The following is a 19,455-nucleotide window of genomic DNA, read 5'->3' as shown; positions in this document are numbered from 1 at the left end:
TGCTAAAAGCGCTATATAGATATAAGTTGTTGTAGCTTCAAAGAGGAAAACAGCACCCCCTATCTGACTAGGGCTGGTACTGCCTCAAACAGCTTGGTTCCAGAAAGGTGTAGCACAGTGCCACCTCCTGGTGGTATAGGTGCCATCACAGCCAGTAAATGAGCAGGGATTGAGGAGCGGAACGTGACCAGCGAGAGCCAAAAGCAAAATACTGCAGATGCTGAAAATCTGAAATAAAAACAAAAAATACTCAGCAGGTCTGGCAGCATCTGTGGAGAGAGAAACAGAGTTAACGTTTATGGTCGATGACCTTTCATCAGAACCGAGGTTCCAGGAAAAGGTTTGAAAAGAAAGACTTGCACTTTACATAGCACTTTGGACATCTCAAAGCGCTTAACAGGCAATGAAGTACTTTTGAAGTGTAGTCCCTGTTGTCATGTAGGAAATGGGGTAGCCAATTTGCGCACAGCAAGATCCCACAAACAGCAACGTGTTAATAATCTGTCTTTTGTGATGTTGGTTGAGGGAAAAATGTTGACCAGGACACCGGGGAGAACTCCTCTGCTCTTGAAGTACTGCCAGGGATAATCAATTACAGTACCACAAACTGTACAGAGTATGGGATTAAATAGTGCATTACGGGTTCTTTACCAGCCCGCACATGGAATTTTTATGACAATAAATCGAGGAGGAAAGCTCATATCAAAAGGATATTGTTGATTCTAGGTTTGTGAGGATTAAGAATAGAATATAATAATACAGTGGAACGTATATCAATGAGTTTTAAGCATGGTATCTTTTGGTATGGTGCAATCTTGATTAATGAGGATTAAAGATATTAAATATAATGGGAATGGGGAGAGACTATTATTAGAGATTAATTACAGTCTCTGGTATTTGTGTTCCAACATTATTACAACTACTGAGCTGGGATTGGCCACTGGTGGCCCCGCCCCCGCCCTGTGATTGGCTGCTGTGCATCACTGCCCCAGCCCCGCCCAGTGATTGGCGGTTGTGCCGCCATGTCCTCGTTCTGTGATTGGTCGCAGTGCAACTCTGGCCCCGCCTCGCCCGATGATGGGCAGCGGCCCCGTTGTGGCCCCGCCCTTGTCCAATGGGAGTATGCAACCTCTGACCCGGGACCGGAAGTGTGTGTCCTGCCATGGCGGCCTGGCCGCGGCTGGAGAACGCGAATCCGCTGATTTACGGTCGGAGCTCGGAGCGGCCGCTCACCGTCCGGGAGCAGGAGGAGGACGTGGCGGATGCGATCGACGACCGGGAGATCTTCGATATCCGGCGGTGGAGAAATAAAACCCGGGAGGGTATTGAGGGAGGTGGTGATGGGGGGAGGGGTTTGAGGGAGGTGGAGACGGGGGGTGGGGTTTGAGGGAGGTGGAGACGGGGGGTGGGGTTTGAGGGAGGTGGAGACGGGGGGTGGGGTTTGAGGGAGGTGGAGACGGGGGGGGTGGGGTTTGAGGGAGGTGGAGACGGGGGGTGGGGTTTGAGGGAGGTGGAGACGGGGGGGTGGGGTTTGAGGGAGGTGGAGACGGGGGGTGGGGTTTGAGGGAGGTGGAGACGGGGGGGTGGGGTTTGAGGGAGGTGGAGACGGGGGGTGGGGTTTGAGGGAGGTGGAGACGGGGGGTGGGGTTTGAGGGAGGTGGAGACGGGGGGGTGGGGTTTGAGGGAGGTGGAGACGGGGGGTGGGGTTTGAGGGAGGTGGAGACGGGGGGGTGGGGTTTGAGGGAGGTGGAGACGGGGGGTGGGGTTTGAGGGAGGTGGAGACGGGGGGGTGGGGTTTGAGGGAGGTGGAGACGGGGGGTGGGGTTTGAGGGAGGTGGAGACGGGGGGTGGGGTTTGAGGGAGGGGGTGACGGGGGGTGGGGTTTGAGGGAGGTGGAGACGGGGGGGTGGGGTTTGAGGGAGGGGGTGACGGGGGGTGGGGTTTGAGGGAGGTGGAGACGGGGGGTGGGGTTTGAGGGAGGGGGTGACGGGGGGTGGGGTTTGAGGGAGGTGGAGATGGGGGGGTGGGGTTTGAGGGAGGTGGAGACGGGGGGGTGGGGTTTGAGGGAGGTGGAGACGGGGGGGTGGGGTTTGAGGGAGGTGGAGACGGGGGGGTGGGGTTTGAGGGAGGTGGAGACGGGGGGGTGGGGTTTGAGGGAGGTGGAGACGGGGGGGTGGGGTTTGAGGGAGGTGGAGACGGGGGGGTGGGGTTTGAGGGAGGTGGAGACGGGGGGGTGGGGTTTGAGGGAGGTGGAGACGGGGGGGTGGGGTTTGAGGGAGGTGGAGACGGGGGGGTGGGGTTTGAGGGAGGTGGAGACGGGGGGGTGGGGTTTGAGGGAGGTGGAGACGGGGGGGTGGGGTTTGAGGGAGGTGGAGACGGGGGGTGGGGTTTGAGGGAGGTGGAGACGGGGGGTGGGGTTTGAGGGAGGTGGAGACGGGGGGGTGGGGTTTGAGGGAGGTGGAGACGGGGGGGTGGGGTTTGAGGGAGGTGGAGACGGGGGGTGGGGTTTGAGGGAGGTGGAGACGGGGGGGTGGGGTTTGAGGGAGGTGGAGACGGGGGGGTGGGGTTTGAGGGAGGTGGAGACGGGGGGTGGGGTTTGAGGGAGGTGGAGACGGGGGGTGGGGTTTGAGGGAGGTGGAGACGGGGGGTGGGTTTTGAGGGAGGTGGAGACGGGGGTGGGGTTTGAGGGAGTTGGGGCGGGGGTGGGGTTTGAAGGGAGGTGGTGACTGAAGGGGGAGGGGTTTGAGGGAGGTGGTAATGGGCCGTGGGGTTTGAGGGAGGTGGTGACTGAGGGGGTGGGGTTTGAGGGAGGTGGAGACGGGGGGGTGGGGTTTGAGGGAGGTGGTGATGGGGGGAGGGGTTTGAGGGAGGTGGTGATGGGTTTGGGGTTTGAGGGAGGTGTTGATGGGGGGGTGGGGTTTGAGGGATGGGGGGGTGGGGTTTGAGGGAGGTGGTGATGGGGGGGTGGGGTTTGAGGGAGGTGGTGATGGGGGGTGGGGTTTGAGGGTGGTGGTGACGGGCGGGGGGGTGGGGTTTGAGGGAGGGGGTGGAGTGGGGGTGATTGGGGGGGGGGGTCATTGCAGGACTGTCGGGTGGTTCACCAGCCTATGGGCTCTGGGAGGTGAATGGTGCGGGTACTGGGGCCTGTGTTTGTTCAATCTCCTGCTCTTTGTGCTGGGAGGGTTAAACCAGGAATGTGTTTTGGGAAGGAGATTTCAATTGCATTGTTTTCAGTCCTTTAACATTTAAAATCAGTCCTCTCTCAGCCCCTTACACCGCAGACAGCGAGTTTAATAAATGGGTGAGGTTGCTGGCCTTTTCCAGACAGCACATCCCCTGTGTAAATGTTAGCACAGGCTGCTGTGGAAACTTTCCTTAACAGACGTACATCTGATCAGATCGATCAACGACCCAGAACATCCACTGAGTCTGGAGGAACTAAATGTTGTGGAACAGCTTCGAGTTAATGTAAGTGCGTTTTAATGGTCGAGATTATTTTAAAATAAGATTACATTATGATTTCCAGTGTCAGGAGTAAATTATAAAGCTGGGTTCAAGCAACTAAACTGCACTGGAGAAAACCAGGAGGGGTGTGCCTGCCAACGTCCTAAAAGGATAAGCTGTGGTTCAGTTGGTTACAGACTCTTGCCTCTGAGTTAGAATGTCACGTGTTCAAGACCCACTCCACAGACTGTCAAAGCCAGATTGACCCTGCTAATGCAGGACTGAGGGAGTGCTGCGCTGTCTGAGTTCTATCTTTTGCATGAGACGTTAAACCAAGTCAAGGCCCTGTCTGTCCCCTCAGTTGGACATATCAGATCTCTCGGCAGGGGAGTTCTAGAGCATTAGTTCTAGAGTCGGAGGAGCTGGAGTAGACCATTCGGCCCCTGAAGCCTGCTTCACTATTCAATACGATTATGGCTGATCTTGTAACTCAACTCCACTTTTCTGCCCACTCCCCATTTCCCTTGATTCCGAGGGATCAAAAATCTATCAATTTCCGTCTTGAATATACTCGATGGTGGAGCATCCACAACCCTCTAGGTAGAAAATTCCAAAGACTCTCAACCCACGAGTGAAGAAATTTCTCCTCTTGTCAGTGCTAAATGATCATCCCCTCATCCTGAAACTGTGCTCCCGTGTTCTAGATTCCTGAGCCGGGGGAAACAACCTCTGTGTCTATCCTGTCAAACCCCTCCAGAATAAAGGCCCGTACCCGACCCGAGCCTGATGGGACCTGATGACGTGTCAGGGTCGGGTTGCTCTTCCGGGTCCGGCTTTCAGGCTCGGGCCAGGTCCTGGTCGGACACACACAGTAAATATTGCATTTTGCTCTGCTGGTAAGTGTCAAAAGTTGAAAAGCCTCCCTGAGCTGGGAGTCCGCGACGTCAAGGAGGGAAGCTCTGAGTCTGTGCAGCGAGCGTCTCTGACGTCATCGTGTTCATGCTGCAGATTCTGAATCGGAAGGTATGTAAGGTGAACATTCCGGTGGTCGGGTTCGGGTCAGATTTTATTTCCCCTGACCTGAGCAGGCCATTACTTCATAATCCTGTAAGTTTCATTGAGATGCCTTTCATTCTTCTGAACTCCAGAGAATACAGGCCCAATTTACTTAGCCTCTCCTAGGACAACGTCATCATCCCAGGGACCAATTTAGTGAACCTTCACTGTATCGCTTCCAAGGCAAGTATATGCTTTCTTAGATATGGAGACCAAAGCTGCGCACAGTACTCCAGCTGTGGTCTCACAAAAGCCCTATACAACTGTAGAAAGACCTCCTTAATCTTGTACTCCAATTCCCTTGCAATATAGCCCAACATGCCATTTTCCTTCCAAATTGCTTGCTGTACCTGCATGCTAACTTTCTGTTCCTGATATGAGTACACCCAAGTCTCTGAACAATCAACGTTTAGAATTTTCACACCTTTTTAAAAAAATTCTGCTTTTCTGTTCTTATTATCAAGTGAATAACATAGACCTCATAAACATAAACTTCACACTTCCCCACATTGTACTCCATCTGCCATCTTGTTGCCCACTCACTTAACCTGTCTATATCTGTTTGCAGCCTCTTTGTGTCCTCCCCACAGCTTACATTCCCAACTAACTTGGTATCATGTGCAAACATCTCCCCTGGACAATATTTATTCCTCAACCAAAGTCACTAAAAACAGATTATCTGGTCATTATCATATTGCCATTTCTCGGACCTTGTTCCGCAGGAATTAGCTGCTGCATTTCCGACATTACAACAGTGACTACACTTCAAAATACTTCATTGGCTGTAAAGTGCTTTGGATTTACAAATAATGAGAGGTGTAGATAAGGTCCATGTAAACAAGCTATTGAAATTGATTAATTTGTACTTGTCCTGGGTGACTGAAATACCAAGTATAGATGGGCGCCAGTGGTGTATAAATTGACTTTTGTACATTTTGTACAAATTAGTTCTTTACATTCTATGAGGGAAAGTCTGGGTGTAATGGAGTTACAGTCAGAGGTTCTGACATCACTGCAGTGTTCCAACGAGGAGAGAACCTAAACTCTGCTGCCTGTATCCTAACTCGCATCAAGTAGGGTAGGCGGTGGTGTAGTGGTATTATCACTGGACTAGTAACCCAGAGACCCAGGGTATTTCTCAGGGGACATGGGTTCGAATCCCACCACAACAGAAGGTGGAATTTGAATTCAATTAATAAATCTGGAATTAAAAAGCTAGTCTAATGATGGCCATGAAACCATTGTCGATTGTTGTAAAAACCCATCTGGTTCACTAATGTCCTTCAGGGAAGGAAATTTGCTGTCCTCACCTGGTCTGGCCTACATGTGACTCCAGACCCACAGCAATGTGGTTAACTCTTAAATGCCCTCTGAAATGGCCTAGCAAGCCACTCAGTTGTACCTAACCGCTACAAAGTCCATAAAAAGGAATGAAACCGGACGGACCACCCGGCATCGACCTAGGCACCGGAAATGACCGCCAGACCCAGCCCTGTCGACCCTGCAAAGTCCTCCTTACTAACATCTGGGGGCTTGTGCCAAAGTTGGGAGAGCTGTCCCACAGACTAGTCAAGCAACAGCCTGACATAGTCATACTCACGGAATCATACCTTACAGACGATGTCCCAGACACTGCCATCACCATCCCCGGGTATGTCTTGTCCCACCGGCAGGATAGACCCATGAGAGGTGGTGGCACAGTTGTATGCAGTAGTGATCGAGTTGCCCTGAGAGTCCTCAACATCGACTCTGGGCCCCATGAAGTCTCATGGCATCAGGTCAAACATGGGCAAGGTAACCTACTGATTACCACCTACCGTCCTCCCTCAGCTGATGACTCAGTACTCCTCCATGTTGAACACCATTTGGAGGAAGCACTGAGAGTAGCAAGGGCACAAAATGTACTCTGGGTGGGGGACTTCAGTGTCCATCAGCAAGAGTGGCTCGGTAGCACCACTACTGACCGAGCTGGTCGAGTCCTGAAGGACATAGCTGCTAGACTGGGTCTGCGGCAGGTGGTGGGGGAACCAACATGAGGGAAAAACATACTTGACCTCATCCTCACCACTCTGCCTGCCGCAGATGCTTCTGTCCATGACAGTATTGGTAGGAGTGACCACCGCACAGTCATTGTGGAGACGAAGTCCCGCCTTCACATTGAGGATACGGTCCATCGTGTTGTGTGGCACTACCACTGTGCTAAATGGGATAGATTTCGAACAGATCTAGCAATGCAAAACTGGGCACTCATGAGGCGCTGTGGGCCATCAGCAGCAGCAGAATTGTACTCATCCTCAATCTGTAACCTCATGGCCCGGCATATCCCCCACTCTACCATTACCATCAAGCCAGGAGACCAACCCTGGTTCAATGAAGAGTGCAGGAGAGCATGCCAGGAGCAGCACCAGGCATACCTCAAAATGAGGTGTCAACCTGGTGAAGCTACAACACAGGACTACTTGCATGCCAAACTGCTTAAGCAGCATGCGATAGACAGAGCTAAGCGATCCCATAACCAACGGATCAGATCTAAGCTCTGCAGTCCTGTCACATCTAGCCATGAATGCTGGTGGACAATTAAACAACTAACTGGAGGAGGTGGCTCCACAAATATCCCCATCCTCAATGATGGGGGAGCCCAGCACATCAGTGCGAAAGATCAGGCTGAAGCATTTGCAACAATCTTCAGCCAGAAGTGCCGAGTTGATGATCCATCTCAGCCTCCTCCTGAAGTCCCCAGCATCGCAGATGCCATACTTCAGCCAATTCGATTCACTCAGCGTGATATCAAGAAACGACTGAAGGCGCTGGATACTGCAAAAGCTATGGGCCCTGACAATATTCCGGCAATAGTACTGAAGACCTGTGCTCCAGAACTTGCTGCGCCCCTAGCCAAGCGGTTCCAGTACAGCGACAACACTGGCATCTACCCTGCAATGTGGAAATTGCCCAGGTATGTCCTGTACACAAAAAGCAGGACAAATCCAACCTGGCCAATTACCGCCCCATCAGCCTACTCTCAATCATCAGTAAAGTGATGGAAGGTGTCATCAACAGTGCTATCAAGCGGCACTTGCTTAGCAATAACCTGCTCACTGACGCTCAGTTTGGGTTCTGACAGGGCCACTCAGCTCCTGGCCTCATTACAGCCTTGGTTCAAACATGGACAAAAGAACTGAGCTCGTGAGGTGAGGTGAGGGTGACTGCCCTTGACATCAAGGCAGCATTTGACCGAGTATGGCATCAAGGAGCCCCAGCAAAATTGAGGTCAATGGGAATGTTAGGGAAAACCCTCCTCTGGCTGGAGTCATACCTAGCGCAAAGGAAGATGGTTGTGGTTGTTGGAGGTCAATCATCTGAGCTCCAGGACATCACTGCAGGAGTTCCTCAGGGTAGTGTCCCAGGCCCAACCATCTTCAGCTGCTTCATCAATGACCTTCCTTCAATCATAAGGTCAGAAGTGGAGATGTTCGCTGATGATTGCACAATGTTCAGCACCATTCGTGACTCCTCAGATACTGAAGCAGTCCGTGTAGAAATGCAGCAAGACCTGGGCAATATCCAGGCTTGGGCTGATAAGTGGCAAGTAACATTCGCGCCACACAAGAGCCATGCAATGACCATCTCCAACAAGAGAGAATCTTACCATCTCCCCTTGACATTCAACGGCATTACCATCGCTGAATCCCCCACTATCAACATCCTAAGGACTACCATTGACCAGAAACTGAACTGGAGTAGCCATATAAATACCGTTGCTACAAGAGCAGGTCAGATGCTAGGAATCCTGAGGTGAGTAACTCACCTCCTGACTCCCCAAAGCCTGTCCACCATCGACAAGGCACAAGTCAGGAGTGTGATGGAATACTCTCCACTTGCCTGGATGGTTGCAGCTCCAACAACACTCAGGAAGCTCGACACCATCCAGGACAAAGCAGCCTCCTTGATTGGCACTCCATCCACAAACATTCACTCCCTCCACCACCAACGCACAGTGGCAGCAGTGTGTACCATCTACAAGATGCACTGCAGCAATGCACCAAGGCTCCTTAGACGGCACCTTCCAAACCCGGGACCTCTACCACTAAGAAGGACAAGGGCAGCAAATGCATGGGAACACCACCACCCTGACTTGGAACTATATCGCCGTTCCTTCACTATCGCTGGGTCAATATCTTGTACCTCCCTTCCTAACAGCACTGTGGGTGTACCTACCCCACATGGACTGCAGCAGTTCAAGAAGGCAGCTCACCACCACCTTCTCAAGGGAAATTAGGGATGGGCAATAAATGCTGGCCTGGCCAGTGACGCCCACATCCCATGAATGAATTTTTTAAAAAGTCCTGTTCAGCTGTTGCTCTCTGTGCTAACTGACCTACGTTAGTTCTGATGAAGGGTCACTGACCTGAAACGTTAACTCTGCTTCTCTCTCCACAGATGCTGCCAGACCTGCGGAGTATTTGCAGCATTTCTTGTTTTTACTACATTATTTCCCAGTCTGGCACCACATTGACTTTAAACATTCTCATTCTCGATTTCAAATCCCTTCATGACCTTGCCCCTCCTCTCTCTTTCTCTCTCCCCTCCTCCAACGCTCCTCTAATTCTGGCCTCTTGTGCATCACCGATTTTAATCACTCCACCATTGTCGGCTGTGCCTTAAACTGCCTTGGCTCCAAGCTCTGGAATCCCCTCCCTAACCTCTTCACTTCACTTTCTTCCATGAAGATTCTCAGTGGGCTTGGCCTTTGAAAGGATGGTGAGCAGCCAGGATTCCAAGACAGTTGTACTCAACTTCATTTCCTTGTCTGTGCCCAGGTGACTGATGAAGAGAACAGCGTATCGGTGGCCTTCACTCCCACAATCCCTCACTGCAGTATGGCCACACTGATTGGCTTATCGATTAAAGTCAAGTTACTGCGATCGCTGCCTGCACGCTTCAAGGTGAGAGTTAATTACCGGGTAATCTGGGAGCGAGTGCTAGTTACTGGGTAATCTGGGAACGTGTACTAGTTACCTGGTAATCTGCGAGGATACGAATACACGAATTAGGAGCGAGAGTAGGCCACTCGGCCCTTCGAGCCTGCTCCACCATTCAATATGTTGATGGCTGAACTGATTTCTCCACATTTCCACTTACCCCTGATAACCTTCCATCCCCTTGCTTATCAAGAATCTAACTACCTCTGCCTTAAAAATATTCAAAGACTCTGCTTCCACCACCTTTTGAGGAATAGAATTCCACGACCCTCAGAGAAAAAATTTCTCCTTATCTCTGTCTTAGATGGGCGACCCCTTATTTTTAAACAGTGATCCCTAGTTTGAAATTCTCCCACAGGGGGAAACATCCTTTCCACATCCACCCTGTCAAGACCCCTCAGGATTTTATATGTTTCAATCAGGCCGCCTCTTACTGTTCTAAATTCCAGTGGATACAAGCCTAGCCTGTCCAACCTTTCCTCATAAGACAGCCCGCCCATTCCAGGTATTTGTCTAATAAACCTCAGAACTGCCTCCAACGCATTTACATCCTTCCTTAAATAAGCAGACTAGTACTGTACATAGTACTCCAGATGTGGTCCTGTATAGCTGAAGCATAACCTTCCTACTTTTGTATTCAATTCTCCTCACGATAAACAATAACATTCTATTAGCTTTCTTAATTACATGCTGTACTTGCATTCTAACCTTTTGTGATTCATGCACTAGGGCACCCAGATCCCTCTGCATCTCAGAACTCTGTAATCTCTCACCATTTAGATAATTTGCTTTATTATTCTTGCTGCCAAAGTGGACAGTTTTACATTTTCCCACATTATAATCCATTTGCCAGGTCTATGCCCACTCACTTACCTATCTATATCCCTTTTTAGCCCCCGTATGTCCTCTTCACAAGTTACTTTCCTACCTACCTTTGTATCATCAGTAACCGTACCTTCGGTCCCTTCATCTAAGTCATTTCTATAAATTGTAACAAGTTGAGGCCCCAGCTGTGGCACGCCACTCGTTACATCTTGCCAACCAGAAACAACCCATTTATGCCTACTCACTCTTTCCTGTTGGCTAACCAATTTACTCTTCTTGCCAGTATGTTACCTCTCCCCCCACCACACCATGATCTTTTATTTTCTGTATTAACCTTTGATGTGGCACCTTATTAAATGCCTTCTCGAAATCTAAGTACAATACATCCACCGGTTCCCCTTTATCCACAGCACATGTAACTCCCTCAAAGAACTCCAATAAATTGGTTAAACATGAGTTCCCTTTCACAAAACCATGTTGACTCTGCCTGATTACTGTGAATTTTTCTAACTACCCTGCTACACCATCTTTAATAATGGCTTCTAACATTTTCCCTAAGACAGATGTTGAGCTAACTGGCCTGTAGTTTCCTGCTTTCTGTCTCCCTCCCTTTTTGAATAAAGGAGTTGCATTTGCTATTTTCCAATCTAACGAAACCTTACCTAAATCTAGGAAATTTTGGAAAATTAAAACTTAACGCATCAACTATCTCACCAGCCACTACTTTTAAGACTCTCGGATGAAGTCCATCAGGACCCGGGGACTTGTCAGCCCACATCTCCAACAATTTGTTCAGTACCACTTCCCTGGTGATTGTAATTTTCTGGAGTTTAGTTTAGTTTAGAGATACAGCACTGAAACAGGCCCTTCGGCCCACCGAGTCTGTGCCGACCATCAACCACCCATTTATACTAATCCTACACTAATCCCATATTCCTACCGTATCCCCACCTGTCCCTAGATATTTCCCTACCACCTACCTATACTAGGGGCAATTTATAATGGCCAATTTACCTACCAACCTGCAAGTCTTTAGGCTTGTGGGAGGAAACCGGAGCACCCGGAGAAAACCCACGCAGACGCAGGGAGAACTTGCAAACTCCACACAGGCAGTACCCAGAATTGAACCTGGGTCGCTGGAGCTGTGAGGTTCCTCCCTGCTTTCCATTTCCTGACTCCCAGCTAATACTGAGATGTTACTTGTATCCTCAATAGTGAAGACTGATGCAAAATATCTGTTCAATTCATCTGCCTTCTCTTTATTATCCATTATTAATTCCCCAGACTCACTGTTTATAGGACCAACACTCACTTTGTTAACTTTTCTTTTTTAAATATCTATAGAAACTCTTACTATCTGTCTTTAGATTTCTAGCTAGCTTTCTCTCCTACTCTAATTTTACCTTCCTTATCAATCTTTTAGCCATTCTTTGCTGTTTTTTATATTCTGTCCAATCTTCTGACCTGCCAGCCATCTTTGTGCAATTATAGGCTTTTTCTTTAAGTTTGATACTATCTTTAACTGTTTTAGTTAACCGCGGATGGCGGGTCCTACCCTTGGAATTTTTCCTTTTAGTTGAAATGTATCTATTCTGTGTATTCTGAAATATCCCCTTTAATGTCTGCCACTGCGTCTCTGTTGACCTATCCCTTAACTTGATTTGCCAGTTCACTTCAGTTAGCTCTGCTTTCGTGCCCTCATAATTGCCCTTATTTAAGTTTAAAATACTAGTTTTGGATCCACTCTTCTCTCTCTCAAACTGAATGTAAAATTCAAGCATATTATGATCGCTGCTACCAATGGGTGCCTTAACTATGAGGTCATTAATTAATCCTATCTCGTTGCACAATACCAGGTCTAGTATAGCCTACTGTCTGGTTGGCTGCAGACCATATTGTTCCAAGAAATTATCCCAAAACCATTCTATGTACTCCTCATCTAGGCTACATCTGCCCATCTGATATTTCCAGTTTATCTGTAGGTCAAAAGCCCCCATAATTATCGCTGTATGTTTCTGACAAGCTTCCATTATTTCTTCCTTTATACCCCGTCCGACAGTTTAGTTAATGTTTGGTGGTCTGTACACCACTCCCACAAGTGACTTCTTGCCTTTATGATTTCTCATCTCCACCCAAACTGCTACATCCTGGTCTCCTGAACTTGGGTCATCCCTCTCTATTGCGCTAATACCATCTTTAATTAACAGAGCTACCCCTCCACTTTTTCCTAGTGTGTGTTAGATGCCTGGTAATCGGGGAGTATGTTAATTTTTTTTTTATTCGTTCATGGGATGAGGGTGTCGCTGGCTATCCCTAATTGCCCTTAAACTGAGTGGCCATTTCAGAGGGCATGTAAGAGTTAACCACTGGAGTCAATGGTTTCATGGCCAACATTAGACTAGCTTTTTAATTCCAGATTTATTAATTGAATTCAAATTCCACCTTCTGCTGTGGTGGGATTTGAACCCATGTCTCCAGAGCAATACCCTGGGTCTCTGGGTTACTAGTCCAGTGACAATACCACTGCTCCACCACCTCTGTATGTGTTAGTTAGCTGATAGTCTGAGTGTGTGTACTAATTACCTGATACTGTCAGGGTAAATATACAAGAAGGGGGCTGCCCGAGTGACTCTGGGGATCTGAATGGCTGCTATAGAAATGCATCAGGAAATCAATGAAGTCCCAGGTTCGATCTCTGATCTGAGGTGACGAATTTGAGATTGGGCAGGAGAGTGGGGCTGATTAAATAGTTCTTTCAAAGAGCCCTCACCGGCACAATGGGCTGAATGGCCTTTTGTGCTGTATTAATTCTTTGATTCTATGATGGGGGAGGGGATGTATATATTTCACACAACCTTCCTCTGATCAGAACACTGTTTCAGTGACCACAGGAAATACATTCCCGTCAGCCTCCTGCCTTGCACTTTGAGAGTTTGCATGGGTTTTAATTCCTGATATAAAAACAGACGTTCTGATGAAAGGTCATAGAGCTGAAAATGTAACTCTGTTTCTGTCTGCACAGATGTTGCCGGACCTGCTGAGTATTTCCAGCACTTACTGTTATTTCAGATTTCCAGCATCTGCAGTATTTTGCTTTTATTTTAGGTTTTAATTTCTAATGTTGAGCTGTTCTTCCTGCAGGTGGATGTCCACATAACTCCAGGAACCCACGCCTCTGAACATGCAGGTAAGCAAAGGGCTAGTGTGTGTGTGTGGCTAATAATGGATCAACCTGTGTAAACTGTGACAGTTGAGACCACACTGCCTTTACACGTGTCATGTAAGTGCGTGAGGGGATGGTGGTGGAGTAACCAAGGGTCTGGAATTCTCTAGTGTCTCTCTCACCCAGATTCCTTTAGGTGAACTCCTTGCTTAGGATAAATCAGAATTTTAATCCAGAATCTCAATTTTGGGCGAGCATTGTTTGGGTGGGGGTGGGGGAGGGTGTTGGTGTGTGGTGGTGGGGTGAGTGCCTGGTGGAGGCGGGGTGCGCGTTTGGGGATGGGCTGATGAAGGGTCTGGGGAGTGGGGCAAGTGTGGAGTTCAGACTGTCGTCCTCAATAAAATCTCCTTTTCCCAGTGAACAAGCAGCTGGCAGATAAGGAGCGAGTGGCAGCAGCCCTGGAGAACACGCACCTACTGGAGGTTGTTAATCAGTGTCTATCGGCGAGGTTGTGAGCAGAGAATGGTATGGGACCTGCCTGAACAACGACACAGGGCGGTGATAGACGGTTACAACAGTTCCAATCCCTGTGTGTACATCTGAGGGTCTCTTCCTGTTTTGGGCAGTAGGGATGATCCCTATGTATCTGTGAGATCCCTACACATGATACAACTCCAAAAACGGGCTTTCCGCAAGTAACATCTGTAAGTGAATCCGTGGAATGTGCCAATGTGTAGATGGAGAATGATTTGTGTATTTTGATCTATGTATTTTTTTAATAAGCAAATGGTCTCTTGATTCTCAATTCTTCAGGTGTTTTTCTGCTTGTTTTTGCCCGTCTGCTGGTCAGTTGATGGGGGCAGAGGGGGACTAGTTTTTTCTGGTGTGAGGGTTCTGTAAGCTCCAGGGGGAGGGATAGTGAGTGTATAAGATCCTATCCTGATGACCTGGCCTCTGCACTTTCCTGAAGTGAGATGGCTGATCAGGGAGTGTGGGTGTGGGGGTTTGGGGATGGTGTGTGGGGGTGTGGGTTTGGGGTGCTGTAAGTACAAACCCTCGTCTCAAAAGTACTTGGCAGGTATATCCATACTCACTCAGGCATGCTCACCCAGTTGTGCTCCCGGTCACACTCCCTGGTGCTCACACAGTTACACTCACTGGCGCTCGCTCTCTCACACGTTCCCACAAACACCCACTCACTTGTACAATCTCTGCATCAGGCTGTGATAAGTGACAAGTGACATTGTAAAAGTTTGCCTGTAAATAATTTTGAGTGAGCTACGGATCATTCTAACAAAACACTTTACAAACATCCGCCTGTTTTCGTTTTTCTGCTGTTGTTTTGACAGAGTTACAGTCATTACAGGAATCTAACATCCCACTCCTGCCTCTCGTGTCATTTTACTATTTTGTTTTAAGAAGAACTCCTCCACAATCCAAAGCTCACCACAGCAAAAATAAAACGATTGATTCGGCTAAGCAGTAGATAATTTAATGAAGTTATGATGTGCAGGGTTGTTGGACGGAGTGAGAAGTTTTCTTTCTGCAGTTTTCCTGTGAAGTTGGGTGCTGTACGGAATGGTCCATTCCCACTAGATGGTGCCACCTGGGAACTGCAGTCAGTATTGCTGCTGTGATTGGGATGTCCAGTGTGTAAAACTGTGTGTTACTCACTCCTGTGAGTGAATGTGTGAAACCAGACTCAATAAAAGCTTAGATGGGCTGATTATGCTGCACCTGCTCCTGCTTTTCTCCTGGTTCCTGTTGTGCTCTGTCCAGCTTTCCCTCCCACATCTGTTTCATTGTTGTTCACTCTGGTTGCTGAATCTCCTGTTCTCCGAATGTATTGTTCTTTGGGAAAAGAGGAAATCCTTAACATCTAACCAAGTTCTCCACTTACATAACTAGTAAGTCTTCTCCACACACCTATGCTTCAGGCAAGTGGTTCCCAAATTCTCAAACTTTACTGGTTGAAGGACCCATTTGGAAATGGATCAGTAATCACTGATTTTCTTCCCTCCCCACATCTATATTATATATAATAGTCATGGAAGTACTACATGTAATGATTGTTTTAATTCTTTTAAGGAAAATTACCGATTATCAGAGAGATAGGAATAGGAAGAGGCTCATTAGCCGAACAGCAAACACTGCACAACATAAAGGAGGGGGAGAAATACCTGTACACTTTGTTCCGGAAGGCAGTCTTAGAACAGGGTCATCTGTTTTGCTGAGCAGTGAGGGACAGAAGGATATGATCATGAATGAGACAGGATTTGGATTATCTAAATCCCCGAAGAAAGTTTCAGATATTCGGCTGTCTGTCTGTGGTGCCAATTTTACCTCCGACAATGGAACTTGTTTAGCCATTGCTTAGGTTACTCCACATGAAGGAAACATTCCTGGAACTTTTCCTTGTATCTGTTCTGTCTCTTTAACTTCACTTTGTTTCTCTGTGACTATGGGAGAAACTAATACTTTTGCTTCGGCCAAATCATTCCCCAGGAGTAGGTCAATTCCATCTGCCGCCAAACTATGGAACTCCCACAGTTACTGTCCCAGACATTAGGTCACACTCGAGGTGCACTCGATACAAAGGTTCAGGTATATGCTGCACAAATATCCCCATCCTCAATGATGGGGGAGCCCAGCATGTTAGCGCGAAAGATAAGGCTGAAGCATTTGCAACAATCTTCAGCCAGAAGTGCCGAGTTGATGATCCATCTCGGCCTCCTCCTGAACTCCCCAGCATCGCAGATGCCAGACTTCAGCCAATTCAATTCACTCCGCATGATATCAAGAAATGACTGAAGGCACTGGATACTGCAAAGCGTATGGGCCCTGACAATATTCTGGCAATAGTACTGAGGACCTGTGCTCCAGAACTTGCCGTGCCCCTAGGCATGCTGGTCCTGTACAGCTACAACACTGGTATCGACCCGGCAACGTGGAAAAGTGCCCAGGTATGTCTTGTACACAAAAAGCAGGACAAGTCCAACCTGGCCAATTACCGCCCCATCAGTCTACTCTCAATCATCAGTAAAGTGACGGAAGGTGTCATCGACAGCACTATCAAGCGGCACTTGCTTAGCAATAACCTTCTCAGTGACTCACAGTTTGGGTTCCGCCAGGACCTCTCAGTTCCTGACCTCGTTACAGCTTTGGTCCAAACATGGACAAAAGAGCTGAACTCAAGAGGTGAGAATGACTGCCTTTGACACCAAGGCAGCATTTGACCAAGTATGGCATCAAGGAGCCCCTGCAGAACTGAAGTCAATGGGAATCAGGGGGAAAACTCTCCGCTGGTTGGAGCCATGCCAAGCGCAAAGGAAAATGGTTGTGGTTGTTGGAGGTCAATCCTCTCAGCTCCAGGACATCACTACAGGAGTTCCTCAGGATGGTGTCCTGGGCCCAACCATCTTCAGCTGCTTCATTAATGACCTTTCTTCAATCATAAGGTCAGAAGTGGGGATGTTTGCTGACGATTGCACAATCTTCAGCACCATTCGCGACAACTCCGATGCTGAAGCAGTCCGTGTAGAAATGTAGCAAGACCTGGGCAATATCCAGGCTTGGGCTGATATGTGGTAAGTAACATTCGCGCCACACAAATGCCAGGCAATGACCATCTCCAACAAGAGAAGTTAACCATCTCTCTTTGGCATTCAATGGCATTACCATCGCTGAATCCCCCACTATCAACATCCTAGGGGCTACCATTGACCAGAAACTGAACTGAAGTAGCCATATAAATACCGTGGCTCCAAGAGCAGGTCAGAGGCTAGGAATCCTGAGGCGAGAAACTCACTTCCTGACTCCCCAAAGCCTGTCCACCATCTACAAGGCACAAGTCGGAAGTTTGATAGAATACGCTGCACTTGCTGGTTGGATGCAGCTCCAACAACATTATGAAGCTCAACACTCCAGGAGAAAGCAGCCCGCTCAATTGGCACCCCATTTACAATTATTCACTCCCTCCACCACCAAGGCACAGTGGCAGCAGTGTGTACCATCTACAAGATGCAGTGCAGCAATGCACCAAGGCTCCTTAGACAGCACCTTCCAAATCTGCAACCTCTACCACTAAGAAGGACAAGGGCAGCAAATGCATGGGAACACCACCACCTGCAAGTCCCCCTCCAAGTCACACACCATCCTGATTTGGAACTATATCGCCGTTCCTTCACTGTCGCTGGGTCAAATTCCTGGCTCTCCCTTCCTCACAACACTGTGGGTGTACCTACCTCACATGGACTGCAGTGGTTTAAGAAGGCAGCTCACCACCGCCTTCCCAAGGGCAATTAGGGATGGGCAATAAATGCTGGCCTAGCCAGTGACGCCCACATCCTATGAATGAATTGTTTTTTAAACTCCCCACCCCCCAATACCATTCAGTAAAATCTTAGCATTCAATGTGTTCTCTGAGTTTGGGTTGCTCCAGTACCCCTAAGTGTAACTATAGGTTTGCCTGCCTCATTTGATGGGTAAGGAGTTACTTTTCCTTTCGACAAGAATTCCCTATATCTTTGAGGTATCTTATTCTCAACCCCTGCACTCACATTAGCTTTATAGCAGCCGTCAAAGCTACAGCCTGATCTACTGTATTCTCAGTCAGAGTCCCTTTCTCTGCATTAGCTTTGTGTATCCCAACAAGACCCATAGGTTTACCAGCATTCTGAACGAAGATGTCCCACCTTGTGACAATAACAACACTTCGGCTTGTGGATCTCACTACCAACCTCAACGCCTTCCTTTCTGGCCTGAGGAGAGGATCCCAGGGCGTTCCCAGATGTACGTCCTTGACCCGGCTACTTGCCTTGCTTCCACTCTCCCACCTTTTATCCTTCTCTGGTTTGTGGGGGTGATGAACAAAGGGTTTGGGCTTATACACGAGCTCAAAATCAACAGTGATTTCTGTTGCTTGTCTGGCTCTTGAAACCTTTTGGTTCTCGACATGAGTTCTCACTACTGGAGGGAGTGAATTTTTAAATTCTCCCAGGAGAATCAGTTCTCTAAGGTTCTCAAATGTGGCTTTCATCTTTAATGCCCGTATCCAAGATCAAAATTAATTTGCTTTACCCTCTCATTCTATATGAGTCTGCCCCGCCAATCTCCGGAGGTTCTGAAACTTCTGTCAGTAAGCTTCAGGGACTAACTCATACGCAGTGAGAATAGCCTTTTTTACCATCTCATAATCTGCAGAAGTCTCCTCAGAAAGCATAGTATAAACTTCACGAGCTCTGCCCATCAACCTGTGATGCATAAGCAGTGTCCAGCTTTCCTTTGACCATTTCATTTGTTTGCCTATCTTTTCACAATAAATGAAAAATGCCTCTACATCCCTTTCCTCAAACTTAGGGAGAGCTTGTATAAATTTAAAAAGTTTTTTGCTGGGTCCTGGACTGGAGTCAGATTCTTCCTGAACAGAATCTCCACTAGCATCAAGGCCACTCTTTTATCTTCGTTCCATCTCTTAAGTTGAATTCCTTTCCTTTTTCTTTTTCTCTCCAAACTGCTCTCTCTTTTTCCCTTTCCCCTTTTTCAAATTCAAGTTTTTTTCATTGTCAGTTCTTTTTCAGCCTCTAGTTTTTTTCAATTCTTTTTCCTGTTCAAGGTTTTTCATTTGTAGCTGAATTTTAGCTAATTCAACTGCATCACCCTCCAGTTTGCTTTCTTCTAATTTCAAATGTTGGGTTAATACGTCAATTATCCCTGCTTTCTTTCCCCCAATTTTGTTGCCAAAGCTATTAGCTTAACCTAAAGTAAGATTCTCAAGTCACTGAGGGATACATTCTCCTTCTCCAGAAAAGTTTCAGCAACTGCTACAGACATTCTGGTGGTGCAGACTTTACCCTGTTACACAAGAAACCTGGTTCTTTTATTCTTCTTGTTAATTATTATTAAACATTATCGGCATTGGATTTAATCCTGACAAGAGCACCCAATTAATATGTTATAACCAAGGTGGGCGGAGTGCACTGTTAACTC

The 19,455-nt window shown here is 48.0% G+C and overlaps 1 protein-coding gene across 1 annotated transcript; it reads left to right on the top strand.

Annotated features, from left to right (window-relative positions):
- The first annotated feature begins 1,129 nt into the window (after positions 1–1,129).
- Positions 1,130–15,193, top strand: LOC137378704 (cytosolic iron-sulfur assembly component 2B-like). The gene is made up of 5 exons (XM_068049055.1): positions 1,130–1,291; positions 3,391–3,468; positions 9,318–9,443; positions 13,446–13,491; positions 13,885–15,193. The coding sequence occupies exons 1-5, from the start codon at positions 1,163–1,165 to the stop codon at positions 13,980–13,982; spliced, it is 477 nt and encodes a 158-aa protein (XP_067905156.1). The 5' UTR covers positions 1,130–1,162; the 3' UTR covers positions 13,983–15,193.
- Positions 15,194–19,455: the final 4,262 nt, after the last annotated feature.

This window comes from Heterodontus francisci, chromosome 17 (genome assembly GCF_036365525.1).
Source record: "Heterodontus francisci isolate sHetFra1 chromosome 17, sHetFra1.hap1, whole genome shotgun sequence".
NCBI lineage: Eukaryota > Metazoa > Chordata > Chondrichthyes > Heterodontiformes > Heterodontidae > Heterodontus > Heterodontus francisci.
This window is presented reverse-complemented; position numbering and strand designations above follow the sequence as displayed.